Raw genomic sequence first — 15,879 nt, forward strand, 5'->3', positions numbered from 1 at the left:
GTGTGAATTTAGTTCTATATCGTTTAGTACAATGATTATTGCTTAATTCTCACATTAGAATAAGAAACTATAATCAGCTACAACATTCTCGTTTTACAAAGAAGCAAAATTTTGACCACGGAGTGTCTAAGGAAAGTTTCAAGTTATAGGATAACAAAATTTCGTTTCGCATGCGTTTCACACTTGCAAGGTGTGCGATACATGCCCGTTTTCTGAACGAATTCTTAAAATTCACGACGATCATCTTAACCGATGGTACCTCTCGAATCGTTGATTAAGTCTGCGGTTGTTCTCGTTCGAGGGTACCGCGGCTGTAACGTCGCTTCGGGACCGGGCAACACGGTCGAACGACGTGAAAGATCGGTATTGTAACGACAGCATGCTGCGAAGCAAATTCTAATCGTCAGCGGCACGTAGCTCGCTAACAAGCCCACAGCCTGGGGTCACCGTGAAACCGTAATTTATCGCCACTAGCAGGGAGCATTAGCCGATGTCCAGGTGCTCGAGTTCCTAAGTAAGTGAGCAGCGCACGCTTTCGTGGACTGAATAAACTCGGAGCGAGCCGCGTTCGAGCGCTGCGCTCTTTTCGAATCAACTATTCGCGCCCAACTAATGGAACGAGAACGGAATAGCGAACAATATCTGTACGTGTAAATGTTCCCGATTGCTTGCGCGATGGATGACTTGCGTTAAACGCAATAAACTTTTATAAAGCGGCCGTTTCGCTCCGTTATGCGAATTGGCGATGAGGCGCGGCTTCACGCTTCCGTTGTCGGTGCTGAGGGTGAACCCGCCAGGAATTATTCGACGCGACTGGACAAGTCGAAATAACGAAACGGATTGCGTACGTCTAACGATCGCGATGGACGCTACGGTTGCACGAGGCGCTGAAGGTTTTAAGATTACTCGGTATTCTGGGAGATGACGATCGGTGCCTAAGTATAATTCAATTGCACTCTAGTAAGCATTAGTAGCAACGTAGAAGATTTCGAGCGTAGATGTTATTGTCTCTTAAGAGTGAATAATGGTGCTTCAGAATCGTCGACAGGTTTAGTATCGAAATTGATGATTGTGAGCGATAGTATTACCCGGATACATGGATGGCAATGTGTTCGTGACGGAAAATAGAATGCTTGTGTGGCGTGTGGGCAATATCTATTATCCCATCGTAAATAGACCTTTTACAGGTCTCAGTGTCTGTGTTATACGATTGTATTTCCAATTAAACATTGCTCGGGAACATTAATTCTATCCGAAGTACATACTTTCTCCTCAAGATTTATGATACACTCTACCAATTGGCGAAATCATTTATCGCTTGTTAAGATTAGTAATTGCGTTTCTAAAATTTCTTGCAAAAAGATTCTCCTCCTAGCCTCATTTCTAACAGAACTAAAAATTGAAATGTATACGCGTACAACGACACGCAACGTCGTTTCTTCTTCTCTTTTCTTCATTTTATTGAAAGAAAAAAGGTTTAGGTTTTACGTAGACATCGATGAATAGAAATATTATCCTCTTACAGAATTACCATTGGATAGGAATCGTCGCAAGATGTGCTGCGATATCTATCTGACCTTATTCGTACCCTCGGTTCGCGCATTCCTCCGCGATAAAACCGAAGGAATTATTATGCAGCCGTTGTCATTAGTCGGTATTGCGTTTAATCGTGAAATTTATTAAATTCGCTGTCCCGTGGCACCGTCTGTCTGCTCGTTGGCGGCACGAATTAAAACCACAAAAAACTGTTGCGCTCTATCGACAGATAGATGGAGCAAGCGAGAGGGAGAGAGAAAGAGAGACAGCGAGTGAGAGGCGCCAGCGAAACGCGGGTTTACGTAACTCTAACGATCATTTAAGTGAATGCTGTTCAACTTTTGTGGCAAAATAGATAAAAGCTAATAACCTGCCTAGTCAAAACGTTTAAATGATAAAGAATAACGGTGACGGGGAATAATTGGCTATTTATGTGGCCATCGTTTAATTCGCGGACACGTTTCTCCTGCCTCGAACGTCGGGGTGGATAAATGTTCGATACGGTTTCGAATCGATACGACGGGATCGAGCGCAGAAATCGGGCACTCTAAATGTCTGTTACAAAATTAACTCATTAAGCGTAAGTCGTCTGTAGCCAGACGATGTAAAAGATACGATAACGAGGTGCGATTAATAGAAATATTTCCGTTTCTAATGGGATTCTATTCTAATCGGTTTGTGATACGAATTTGAGCGATGTTCAAAAATCTATGATAACATCGATTTTGTTATTGCACTTGACAAGTTATTGTACTTTGAAAAGTAATTAATTACAGAGATAGCTTCTTAATCCTTGCATGTTTCTAAAGTGTCGCGCGGTGTGATTACCATTAAATATCGGCTGACGTATTTTCTTATGAAACTAATTAGACGCGAAACGATTTGTAGACATTAAAATTCGCGACCGCTAATAATATTCTAATATGATACTCTAATTCATTTATAGGACAGCTTTTCACGCGTTGGTATACTTAACGAGATCTAAATGTTAGTTTTGCCACGTTAATGTCGCACAGCGTGCGCGTACGCCAGAATAAAAAGAGTCTGAAATTGGTTTAAAGTTCATAACAACACGAAACGTGTTTATAACAACCAGCGAGTGTCGTGTTTATTAAATAAGAAATCTATTTGTCAGTTATCCGAAGGAAATCGACGTACACTATATATATTGATATACGGGGCGCTAGAGCAGGAAAATCGAATTGCTCTTAAAAGATTGTCGCGGCATTTAGGCGTGAAGCAATAGAAGAGATATGGAAGCAGCGGTGGTGGCGATAAATCGCGTCTACGATATTGGTTAAATGATCATGAGGGCATTACTCTAATCGTTTTTATGGGACCACCTTCTACTTGCTCGAGTGCCCGCGAGGAAACTCGTAAACCAATATCTTGGCGCACAACATTATCTAAGCGACGGCTAAGCCTGCTAAGAACCGACGCAGAGCATTCTCGGTGGCACTGAATAGGTGGTTTCGCGGCAATATTATCTACGCGGTAGTTTAAGCGTCTGTCCACATCAGCGTGAATAAACACCGCTAACAACCGAGAATTTTTCGTGCTTTCCTTCGAGACAAACTTTTTTCCATCGCTAATCAAATCGATTCTAAATATGCGTAACACTTTCGCGCGACGGATACTTTTAAAATGAGAACCTGTAAGCTTGGAATAGTAGCGCCTCTTCTTCGCGTTCGGATGACGAGTACATCGTGAAAGACGACACTTGTGAAAGAAACTGGAGCACAAGTAGCCTGCTCTAGCGGCAAGAAATATTGGCTAGCCACTAGATGCGCATTTGTCGCCGACGTGCATTGCTTTTGCAGCGGACCGCGTACTGCGAACAGCCTGGTGCGCGGATCTAGAGCGCAACGAAAAGAATGCCTCGGGGAAGAAAATTCGCAGTGATAGGGTAATTTCGTTACGTTTAAGACGCGGATAGACGCGCGTGGCGTTGTCACGTGAACGATACGCGGCGGCGCTGATTCGTCATAGTTGGACGCATCGCGTTCGATCCATCGGTAATTGTCAGCGGCGAAAAATCGCCGCGCAAAGTAAACACCGTGTCGGGTCGCGACGCGTCGCGGCCACGTTCAATTTCCTATTAATAACCGTCAGAGTGTTCGCGACGCGACGGAACGTGGCTAGGCGACGGTGGATCGAGCGCCGGTGATATTTGGCGGAAACGAAAATCCTCCAATATAGGAAAATATAAACGAGATCCTTCGGATTCCACGGGCAGAGATTTCCACGTTTAATAATAGGCGGCGGGCTGGTCGCGTCAGCGCCCTCTCTCTCTCTCTCTCTTTCTCTCTGTCGACCGCGTACGCGCGCGCGCGCGCGCATACCCAGAGGAGGTTGACGACGCGTTCGGGAAAAGAGAATGAGAAATAACGCGAGAAGAATGTCGCCTGTGGAACGACCGAATACAGACGCGTCTCGGGAGAGAGATCGAGCGAGAGGTAGAGGAGTATAGGAGGCGGTGGCGGCGAACGAGGATCCGAGAGTGGCACGCATGGAAAAGAGAGATAAAAGGGGGAGCCCGAAAGCGGGGTGGAAAGGAACGCGAGGAAAGAGCCCTATCGGACCAGTGTGTATACCCAGGCCCGTGTAGAAGGTGGAAGAGAAAGAAAACGGCCGGCGAAGCGGCCGGCGTTTTCGTATGCGTGTATATATGTACCAATCGGCGGACAATCAAAGTTATGGCCAGAAGGAAATGAATCTAAAAATAAAGCGTATATTGGCCGAGCCGCGGCCTGCTAAAAAGGAAGGAAAGAGAGCAGCCGGCGAGAGAGGCCGCGGAGAAGTATGCATAGAAGAAAGAGAAGAGAAAGACGGAAAGCGGGACGGGGAAGGCGGCCGAGGGGGTGAGAAAGAGGGAGAGAAGGAGATAGGGAAAAGAAAGATCAAGCCGAACGATACGCGAGGAACGAGGGGGAGAAGCGGTCTGAGAGGACGGGGCGCCGTTGAACATGTGCGGTTTCGATCGGCAGCGGGGTCGAGGGGGCCGTCGAGCGGTCGTGTCGAGCGTATTGCCGCGGGAGAGACGGGGGCAGCCGAGCGTCGCTGGCGGGAGATGATGCCAATGGGTGGGGTGAAGAGCGGGCCGCGGAACGGGGCGAGAGGGACGCAGCCCGGCGCCGCTACGTGTCATTGCTGGCGCCAGCTAATTGTCGAGGCCAGTCGGCATTAGCCGACGAGCTGACCGAACCGAATCGAGCCGAACGGAGCGGTTCTCGGCCGCGTTCGCCGGCCAGTGCCGCGTACACGATCACGCGCGCCGAATCGACTTGCGATGCTTTTTACAGCTGGAGAAATGTCCACGGTTACGGACTGTTTTATGGATGTATACTCTCACCTTTCTCGATAACGATCGCTGGTTCGATTGTTCGAGGAGATATCTTCGATTCCTTCTTCGTTTTATTAATCAAATAATTGGATACTATCTCTTGGTGCTTTCTTCGATATACGAATGAAACATTTCTCAGCGAATTCCAACGATGTTAGTCGCTATTATTGGCGCTGTATTTTGGTACTCGGAATACATGTATCCACGATCAAAAGAGGGAACTGTCGATTAAAAATACATCGATAGTTTACAACAGCAGACGCTATCGACTGTATTTATCTACCTTGTTGTAGCTTTTTGGAGTCGCTTCAAGTTTTTCCTCCGAGCTGTGCAATCTTAGAAAAGGCGTCTGGGAAATGGAGGAGGCTCGCTGTTCCACGAGATAAACGAAGCCACGTTCGTGGGTAAATAGTTTTCAGGGATAGTTTCGAAAGATTATTCCATTGTTAGATGTGTCTTAAAATTGAGATAATTGATTTCTCAGTTGTTTTTCTTTTTCCGGATAAACGGAGGCTTCTCGGAATGATAAGGTTCGAATGATTGCCCGTGATTTATACTGCCAGAAAGGAAAAATGGTTTTACTAATATTTTCTAATTCGATGTTAAATTCTTTTACTATTTTATTAAAAAAAAAAAAAAATGTGCAATGCGTTACATTTTCAAACGCGCACGTGCAGTATAATATTATTCAGATAAGTAGAGAAATTTTTCAACTCGACATTTCATTAACTCAACTCCGAATATTCATTTTGAGATGGCACATACGGAGGTGGCTTAAACGCCCGCGATGAGACGACGAAACAGGTTCCGTCAAGGAAATTAAATTATTTATTAATGCCACGTGGATCGGTGCTCGGTGGCCACAAGTTTTTTGCGTCGCCCGCTTGTATTTAGTGAATGTATACGTCGGATTTGAATACGATTTTCTATCGTAAACATAATCATCGAGCGTTTTATAGCCGTCGGATACACGGCTACAGTGTTCGCCGACATTTATCGAAGGTGAATCGCGTACGCGGCGGCGCCTTGTTTTCGCAACCCGCAGACACAAACGGTTGCCGTCGTCTTTTATCTGTTTTTGCATTCGACAGTATGCGAATATTGCGGCGCTGTTAATAATTCACACCGACAAATCGATTATCATCAGCCAGACGGTGTCGCCACGCAGATTGTCGCACTTGTATCCACGTTCCTTATCGTTGCAACTTTATTCCACGGCCCGAATCGTTTTCCCTCCTTAGGCGTCGCCGTTTCCACTCCTTATTATCGCACGGGTGCAATCTACATATTTGTTTGCTTTCGCATATTTTCGAGCGGCGTAGATGTGTATAGCGGTGAATCGTTTCGTCGAGGGAACAAAACGATATCGCTCTATTTTCGAGTTTTTTACGGCCATCTCGTCTCGTCGTTCGAGGAACGTGCAACTCGAACGTTGTTTGAATTAATAAAATATAGCTGGAAATATTTAAGCGCAACAAAAGGTACCTCGTCATCGCTTAAATTGTACATTAAATACGAGCTCGGAAATTAACGGTGTCAATTTTAGAAGCTAATGCACGTTCACTGTACGAAATACAGTCTCTATTAATAGTGGGAAAATGTGGCTACAATTTTGACACTTTGGCACTGTATTAAATTTCCGTGCCGAAATCAGAATTAATTTCCTGTACGCGCATCTCCGGAATTTATTCGCTTTAATTCACTTTCGCCGACGTCTTGCAAATAGTAGTTACTTTCTGGGTTTTTTTTCTCTTTCTTGCGCGCGCCGTAGTGTGAAACGATCTCGAGTGGTTGTCAGCATAAATCATCATTGCATTAGTATTGCGTGATCGATTAAAAAAAGGGGAATAAACGTTTTACAGCAAAAAATACTGAAATAAATTACAGGGTTAATAGGAATTGATAAATACGAATTGTTTACCCTCCACGTTGTAGCTTCGGATACCAGTATATAATAATTCTCATTTCCAAATGTTATATCTCAAATAAATACGAGTAATGCTGTTTTACTACATGGTACACAAATCTGAAAACGAAAATATTAGTACTTTTTCGTTACAGATCGCACAAAATGTAATACAGTAACAGAATAGTAATTTTAGATGCTACTTTACGTCATTTTTAACCTTATTCTACCCAACTCTAGGTCATTTCAATCCCATCCTACCACTACTTGAACGGTAACCTTATATCATATTACGTTAGAATTCATAAGTCTTTCTCATACACGATTAACTAGTTACTAACTAATTTAAAAACTCCTTTGAACGCTCTCAAGATCAACCAAGATTTCTTATATAATCTTACCACTGCCAGTTAATCGTTACACCCATCGTTGGTCTAAAATCCACTCTGTTCAACATCTCTCTTACACGATACGCATACACGATACACATAAGCTTATAAAAATCGCAGTGCAACTTTAAAGAATCACAAATAAGAGTGCATACAAAACTACTTACAATAGAAACCGGCTCAAGGCTTTACCAAACCATTCTAGGTTTACCAAACCATTCAGGTTTACCAAACCTGAGTATTCTATCACTTTCAAAGGACCAGAAGTGTACTCGCGGCACGCTCTATCTCGCGCGTTTCAAGTCTCATTTTCCACGTTCTAAGTTCAATATTTTCAAACGTCGGTGGCGAGGATCGTACGGCTTTTTTCTGCGCGTCTCGCGATTCTCGACGTAGCGGTCGTTGCCGCACGGCTTCGACCCGCCATTCATACCTCGCGCGGCCGAGCAACGCGAGGCAATGGCAAGCAAGGTCACCGTGTTTTGGCAAACTGCGAGAGCGCCGGCGCACGGTGCAGAATTTCAAATGGACCGGCTGAGTCAGGAATTTAATTTTAATTGATACGTCGCCTCGGTCTGGTACCACGCGAAGTACCTCCCTTTGTTTTTCGAATGTTACGCGACAACCGCGAGGGCGGAGGGAACTTCTGCCGTCAGTATAAATATGGCGATACGTCGTTCTTAGGATCCTCGCCATTCTTTTTATCCTGTTAATCGTAGTAGATGATTAGTATCTCGTATCTCGATCGTTGATTTTTCGTATTGAGAAATGAGATGAATTAGCATCAGGATAATTTACGTCAAGTAAATTGATGGAAAAATTGATACTTGAGAATGAAGTGTTTAAATTTATAGAACGCAGTGAAGTATTTCATGAATTCGTATGAGTCGTGGAAAATATAAATAGCAGAGACTAAATGTTTGTTATTATATTTGCTATTAGTCAAGATTGTGTCAGAGTCACGACGGAAGATTCGTGTGTAGGCGCCGCTATCAGCCCACGGAACGCTGTTACGCGACTTTTGAACGAATATTAAATTGTTACTATTTAGTTTTGATGAAAAGATTTCTTTCACTTCTCATGATATGAAATTCTTTTATTTTATAGCACTGATTTGAAATCTCGCGATCATAAAGATGCAAATAAGATAGAATTTGGTCCAATTCGAAAGTTGCATAGCGCTTCGAATAATTTTTACAGTCTATCCAAAATTAGAATCATTCTTTTTTTCTCATTTCTTTGAAATGAGTTTTGCATTTTTTTCTAAGCAGCAATAGATATGCTGCATCACATCATAATGCAAAACTATTACATTCCACAATAACATCCTGGATGCTAATTTCTCAGAACTATATTACCCTTAATTTTAATAATTCCTCCATAATTTCTTTAAACTCACATTGCATTTGTCGCAACCCACGCTTCGCATTCCTTTCACTTTCTTTATTATCCATTATTCTTACATACGCTCCTTTTGCACGCTGAGAACATTCCAATCAAGCTCAACAGAATACCATTACAAACATTTCCACTTTGTAACCTCATAACATTAATCCTAATAAATTCGACGAAACAGGATTTAAATTCTTACACAAACAAACCATGCTTTACCTCTAAAATTATCTAATATTACATTCTAAGAACCAGTAACAACGCGTAACTCGAGCCTCCTAATAAGTTCGAAAGTATTCGAACTCGATGAAACCAAGGATATTAAAAAAAAAAAAAAAAAATTCTCACGGACCGTTTTGGAGAGGATCGTTAAAACTATCCGGCGTGTGGTATGTCTGTCGCAGCCTTGCCGTGCCTAATCGCGTTGCAGATTTGGTATCGCGCTCGTTGGGAATCGGACGGGCAGCGAAGGCATCTCGATCGATCGGGGTTTGTCGCGGTCGTAGCCCGTCTCGGTTGCCTTGACGGTCGCTGGTTTAACTCGCGCCGTCTCCCGTCCGTCCTCCGTGTTCTCTTTTCGGGCCGATACGTAAAAGGGCGAAAAACCGCGTGCCGGTTTCGCGGCGGTCCGAGTCAATAATAGAACCGTTGGACGCTTTTGGAGCGCGGGTTCTTAACGGGCGCCAGGCCTGTTTCGCACGGCGCCGCGGCGCTGCCGCCGTTCATTCCCATTAATTCCCGCTTAATCGAAACGCGGAGCCTTGAGTCGGTTTCTATTATAAGTCGTTTTCCCGCGCCGCGCGCCCGTCGCCCGCAGCTCGGATCCGTTTTCTGTTACCGGCGGTAATCGGGACGCGAGATTCCCACGAAAATAGATCGATCGCGGCTGGCGCCGTTTAATTAATGTCTTCGTTTCCTTTTAACGGCCGCTGTTTTTCAACGCCGCGGCGCTCGAACGATCGCCGCGCAAACGTGACCGACGGCCACGGTGTATATCGTTTTAGAAAGGATCGCCTCGGCTGGATTCGAAGTATGGTTACACGCGCGCGTTTTAAGGCGTTCGAGCATCGATGCTCCACGGTTTTGGTTAATGGATACGAGAAGCTACGAAATAAAAGTAGCATTAATTTTATCAAATATTTCTGATAAGCTATAAAGAGAGTATTATTGGTATTCGATGTATGCTAGGCTGCTTTGAAACCAGTCGAGATTGTTTTGATGCTGATTTCGATCTGGGTTAGATATTAGTAATTTATGTATCGATAATAAGGTGAATGCAGTGATCGTAATTGTACCGTAACCTTAACACGAGAATGTTACCTAGTGTATGGTAATCAGTTTCATAACTTATGTAAGCGTTTTTAATAATGAATAAGGAATATAGATGATCTGAATTTGTTCTCGTTGCCGATAACCGGTGTGGACGAAAGTATCTACTTTTAAGGTTGTTCGTGATCGATATTAAGGAAAATATTTTTTGGCTACCCATGGCATTATCGATGATGACAATATTTTTGATCGTCGATAACCTACATCGTTGACGAAAATATTTGTTGATTATCGATAACTAGTTCCGATAATGCTTGCTAGGTTACTTAGTATCAATTCGGACGGTATTCCTGGCTGCTGATTGTGGCTAGACTAATAATTATTATCGATGATTGAATTATTTTTTGGTTATCAGTAATCACTGTCAACGAGTGAAATGTTTTCTAATCATCAATTATATTTATTGATTGGAAAAATTACGGTTGCATTCGAACGAAATTGATGGAACATTAATAGAACATTTGGCAATAATTTCTATGAGATTTGGGTCTCTTTCTTATCGTACATTGACTTGAGAAATTTTTATTTTACATTAATATAAAAGTACGGCTAATTCAGTTTTACTTGGCTGTACGTATGTACCTGTTCTTATTGATGGCGGCTTGAATGCAATCAAAATAATTTTCATCGCTGATAATTGATACGATAATCAATAGGCGCATTAAATGATAGCTACTTACGATGAGTGAAGTAGCACAGCTATTTAAATAATCTTATCGTTTAGTATATATCGCAGGGTATTTTAAGAATTAACAAAATTAAAAAAACAGTGTACATTTTTAATGTTTAATTTATTTCTTTTTAACGCTGTAGACACGTAATTTTCCATTTGCTTCGACCGGTACACGTATTGTTTATTTGAATAAATTTTAATAAAACAAAACGCGCACCTATACCACCGATTACATTTTTACGTATTTAAAACAGCCGCTCTTTAGCATAAAGTTCAACGTTTTATTGTTCAGCGTAACTCGACGCCTGTGCTTTTGCAATTCCAATGAATCAATTAGATTGCACAAATGGTTAATTTTTGCTTAACCTCGGCTAAGTAAATCGCGTAACCCGTTAATAGATAATATACACATCGTCGCCTGGAAGGTACATACTTTAACTTACACTACTTGTACATAACTTTTAATTCTAACGATCGATGAACTAAATCTTTAATTTACACAACTTCAAATCATTCAGTGCCATATAATTGTATTAATAAGATATGTACTTTCCTCGCTTAGCAAATCTCGCGTAATTAAGAAATTTCTCCGATATTAATAGCGTATTTTTTTGTTCTCGTTGCAGAGTCGCCGCCACCCCCGTACTGCCTTATTGCCGACAGACTGAGACCCGAAGGTGAGCGTCTTCTTCCCTCGCATTTGAAATCGGAATCGCGCGCGTGCGTCCGCGGGGCACATTCCCCGCTTACTCGTACCACGGAGCACACGGAACGTAGCCACGCAATCGTTCCGCCGATAACTCATGTTTATTACTCGCGGACATTTAGCATGCCGCTCGCGGAAATCTTCCTTCAACGCGTATCGCATCTTGCGGCCTGCCGCGAAGCGAGAATTCCGTGAGAAACCTACGATTCGCAACGCCGTGGTCTCTTTAATTCGTCTCGAATAGGATATAGTTTTCTTTTATTTTTTCTTTTTTTTCTTTTCTTTCTTCTTCAACCTACGCTACCTCGATCAAATGAACGGGAACATTGATTCACAACGAACGAAAATTGCACGAGCTATCGTTCGATTGATTTATGGGAGCTCGGCTACGCAGCTGCGGAATATTTTATTCCTAGATTCGTAACCGGTGAGACGTATGTAATTAGATGAATTGAAAATGCAGATGCGATTGCGCAAGCAAGTGTAACGCTCTTTCGAGCACGAGATAAGATACATTTGGAAATCACCGTGGACGCTTGTTACAAACAAATGGGAATGCTATGAGTTGAATGGAACTACGGAAAATTTTGTCGGAACGTATCGATGTTCTGCGATAATGTCATTTCCGTTTGGAATGGTATATACGCTTTTGTTCGCGGTATTACTACTCGTTACGCGTACAACAGACAAATCTAAGAGACACAAATTTACAGATTCACTATTTGAAAAACTTCATTCGTTCACCGATCAAGTTATAAATTCTGAATTTCTGAAACTGTAAAACAGTTTCGAGTAGACGTCGGTTAATTACATCGCGATCATTACTATACGTGTGTACTGTACATTTAATGGCGCACTAGTACACGTTAGATCACTACGAGTAAACGAGCTGCAGCTTCCCACTTTCATTCACGATCTAATCCGCGTACGTGTTGCGTACGTACGTAGAAAAAAAGATCATCTTATACCTCGAACGGACGTGCTGTAAGCCGATCTTATTGATTGCGACGGACCATATGGCTATAGGTTTCAGGGTATCGCCGTTTCCGTGGTCTGTGTAGACCTGTCGGCAAACACTGATCTACTTGATGGAAGTCGATCAGTCTTATCGTTCTTGTATCGCGAAAATTATAAGGCTGTACTTTAAACTAGACACGTGTAAATCTCTTACGTACGCGTCGGGGGGAAAAACTTGGTTACGTCGTTTGAAATCACTACCACGCGGCGTCCGACTGCATGTACACGGCTGTGTTCGCGATAGTGTTGGAGCGTGTACATTCCTAATTCCCGATAAGTTAAATATCTGTGTTGTACATGGATTAAAAGTGTTTAAAACAATGTGATATCTGTATGAAAGGGGAACTCTCGAGATCGTATCGGTGCAATTAGAAAATAATTCGACGACACAAGTTGTTCGCTGCGCGGGACATCGAGTTAGAATTACCAAATCGAATACTATCAAAGGTAGTTAGTCAAAAATTTTAAGTATCCAATTTAAGTTCTTTTTCTTATAATTAGAATTTACAATCTTATCGACATTCTGTATTTCCTGATCAGCTCGCAGCTCGCAAATCTCACACGTGGCTGAATGATTTTCTACTTTCGCTAATGTAATCTTAAGACATCCTTCCTGCACAGTAGATATCGACCATATTGTTTCAAACGCTCCGATCGAACTTACATATTAATTTCGTTAAATGTTGCAAGGATCGTGTGTTGAAATAGTTTCTATACGAACCACTACGTTCATTTTGATCGTGGTAAATGTTAAGTCTACGCTTTCTGGTGCTCTTTTGCACGGCTACTTTTGCAATGCTCTCTGGGTCCTGCGGCTGGTTTCGACTGGGCTGCTCCCTCGGCTCTTCCTCTTCTCTTTTCCTGGCTGATCCTAAACTGGTTCTTGGGATCTGCGGCGTACGCGCACGATCCCTCAGCCATCGATAGATCCGACGGTTGCCCGTCGAGAGACAGGATCGCTCGATCGTTCGCAGGCTATTGTTGCGTAACAGTCTTGGATCGATGTCTCGCTGTCGTCGTAACTTTCAATTAAACCGAATATCGAACTACGATGGGAAATTATTTCCTGTAATGAGTCGTTCTCGTGGAGTTGATCGGGGTCGACGGCAACGGAAGTGTTCACTTGAACTCGAGGAAGTATTTATTCGATTTTTTCTCGTTCGATTATGATTCCGACGATCTAACTGATGCAATTCGCGACCTATCTGAAGCAATTCGTTTTCACTTTCGAGTATCGAGACGCGATTTGTAGAAAACTAGATTCGTTCAGAATTTACTTAAGGGGATCTCGTATTTCAAAAAACGAAATATAGTATTCCTACATTGTGCAATTAACTTAAAATCGACACGTATATCTACTACAAAAAATGTAGAAATCTGGTGCATAAATACTCTTGCAGAATCGCTGTCCATTCACTCTAACAAACTATAAAAATATCTAAAATCGAATTTCAACGTTATTACTCGAATTCTTTCGCGATAACCACATCCGATACGAAGTATGTCTCGCACGATTAATATGATCGATTCTGTCGATTCCCGATTTCATTTCTTATCTATTCTCACTACGAAACCAGTGTCCGTGCATACACGGACGATTGAAATTGCTTCAGACTCTGATTCGAAATCGCCCAGTTCACCGTAAAGCTTCAGTTCACACCAAAATGCGACGAAACACTCGCGTAGCCTCCAAGGATTTGAATGAGATTTCGCGATTGTTTCTCGTGGCAGAGGAAGGAGGGAATACTTAATCGTACGTATAATTCGTGTAGACACCGCGACACAGGTTCAGCGGGAGCTTTAAAATGCCACGATGACGTGGTAGAAAATGGCATTCGCTCGTGCCAAATTCGATATGACGAAATAATAGCGCCTCCGGGTACGAGAACATGTATCCGGTGACGTTACGCGCGCGTTACTTGAGAGACGCGTATACGATCGGCAATAAAAATACTCGCGGTCCGGCAGTTATGCCACTCGAGGTGAATATCTCTTGTCGATGGTGTGGCCGCGCACCAAAGCCTGTATTTATATACAGTAATCCTGTCAGGGGTCCAAAGTTCTCGGGAGGTATAATTAAGACCGAGAGCTATGTTCAGAACCTAATGTTTCTTGTTTCCGTTACGCGTTTGTCGTCGATGCCCGCGCGGAGCTGAAAGGAAAGCGAAGCGAGAACGCGTCGGCTGCGACTCGATTTAACCGCGAACGAACGAATAGAAGCGTTTTCGAAAACGAGCCGAAGAGTCGTTTGAAAATTTCACCAGAAACGCGCGCACCTCTTATCGAGAACCGTGGAGTATCGAAGGAAAGGCCAAGCGAAACGAAACGACGAAAAAGAAACTGGTGCACGACCCCGTTGAAACTTTCTGAAAACGGAATTACATAATTCAAAGGCGACGATAAACGGTAGATAGATTTGAAAGAAGCGCAGAAATCGAATGGTGACCTCGCGTAATTGAATCGAGAATCGAGAACCGAAGAGATACATCTTTTCGGCATACTTTCGCGATAAATGGCCGGCGCGTCGCTATCGAGCTACTTAGCGGCGATAAAAGTATCGCAGTTGGCAGCGCGAGATCGCTTGTCGAGGGGAAAAAGCAAGAAAAAAAAAAAAAAGAAAAAAAGAAACGGGACAGTGAAGACGACGAGGTCTCGCGATAGTTATATTAACGCGATAAAATCAGATTGCCAACGTGGTATTCGTCATCCGCGTAAACACCCGGTGGTGAAGGAACGAAGCGGGACCCGCGCGTAGATGGAAAAGGAGCGACGAGGGGGGCAGAGGACGGGTAGGGAAAAAAGGCGATTCTTGGAAGAAAGAAATTCATTACGAGAGTTTGTCTGTCAGCGGAGGCAGCAGATGTAGCCGCGTGTAGATTTATGCTCGGGGAGGGAAACTGGGCCAGCACGATGGAGCAGAGGAGATAAAAGGCTGTGCATTGCCACTTGTTGAATTCGCCCGGGAAATAGGAGAAATTCCTTCATTCATAAAACTGAAACCGGCACTATCAATTGGCGGTAATTAAAAACGGCGGAGTAATCGAGAAAAAAATGCCTTTTTTTTCTCTTTTTCCCCTAGAAATTAAAGTTTAACTTATCCACCAAACGTGAATTCGATGGAAGGTGTAAGAGTTCCAAACGATGACTGATTTTATATATTTTACGTCGTATATTTGAAGTGAGGTCACACAGTTAAATTTCAACATCTTTGAAGTTGAAGGAGACGAGCATTTCATCATAATTAATACGGAACTTCGAGTTAAAATTTAACTTCGTCTTGAAATTTAATGCTGATTAATGCGAACCAGACTGTAACCACGTTGGAGTTGCGTCGTTAGATTTCTCCTCGATTAACTGTTAGCGATCACTGTTTATACTCATCTGGCTCTTATCAAGTGAGACAAGTACTGGAATAGTGGCCATTTATAGACGAATGTGGTAACATTCGATTTCAATTGGCACAGTGAGATCGTTGCATGTGAATTGAAATTTTGAGAATATAACATCGTTTTACTAATACCACGTCAACTGTGTAAGATACTTTCAATAACAATTTCATTAGATGGATTGCGAATGCAAAGTTAACCA

General features: G+C 42.9%; 1 protein-coding gene across 2 annotated transcripts in view; it reads left to right on the plus strand.

Annotated features, from left to right (window-relative positions):
* Positions 1-15,879, plus strand: part of Dad (Daughters against dpp) — a 64,653-nt gene that overhangs the window by 4,207 nt on the left and 44,567 nt on the right. For both annotated transcript variants that reach the window (XM_076910651.1, XM_076910653.1), the window contains one exon: positions 11,195-11,245. In XM_076910651.1, coding sequence (XP_076766766.1) covers positions 11,195-11,245 — 51 coding nt within the window. The remainder of the gene's footprint in view (positions 1-11,194; positions 11,246-15,879) is intronic.

This window comes from Xylocopa sonorina, chromosome 2 (assembly GCF_050948175.1).
Source record: "Xylocopa sonorina isolate GNS202 chromosome 2, iyXylSono1_principal, whole genome shotgun sequence".
NCBI lineage: Eukaryota > Metazoa > Arthropoda > Insecta > Hymenoptera > Apidae > Xylocopa > Xylocopa sonorina.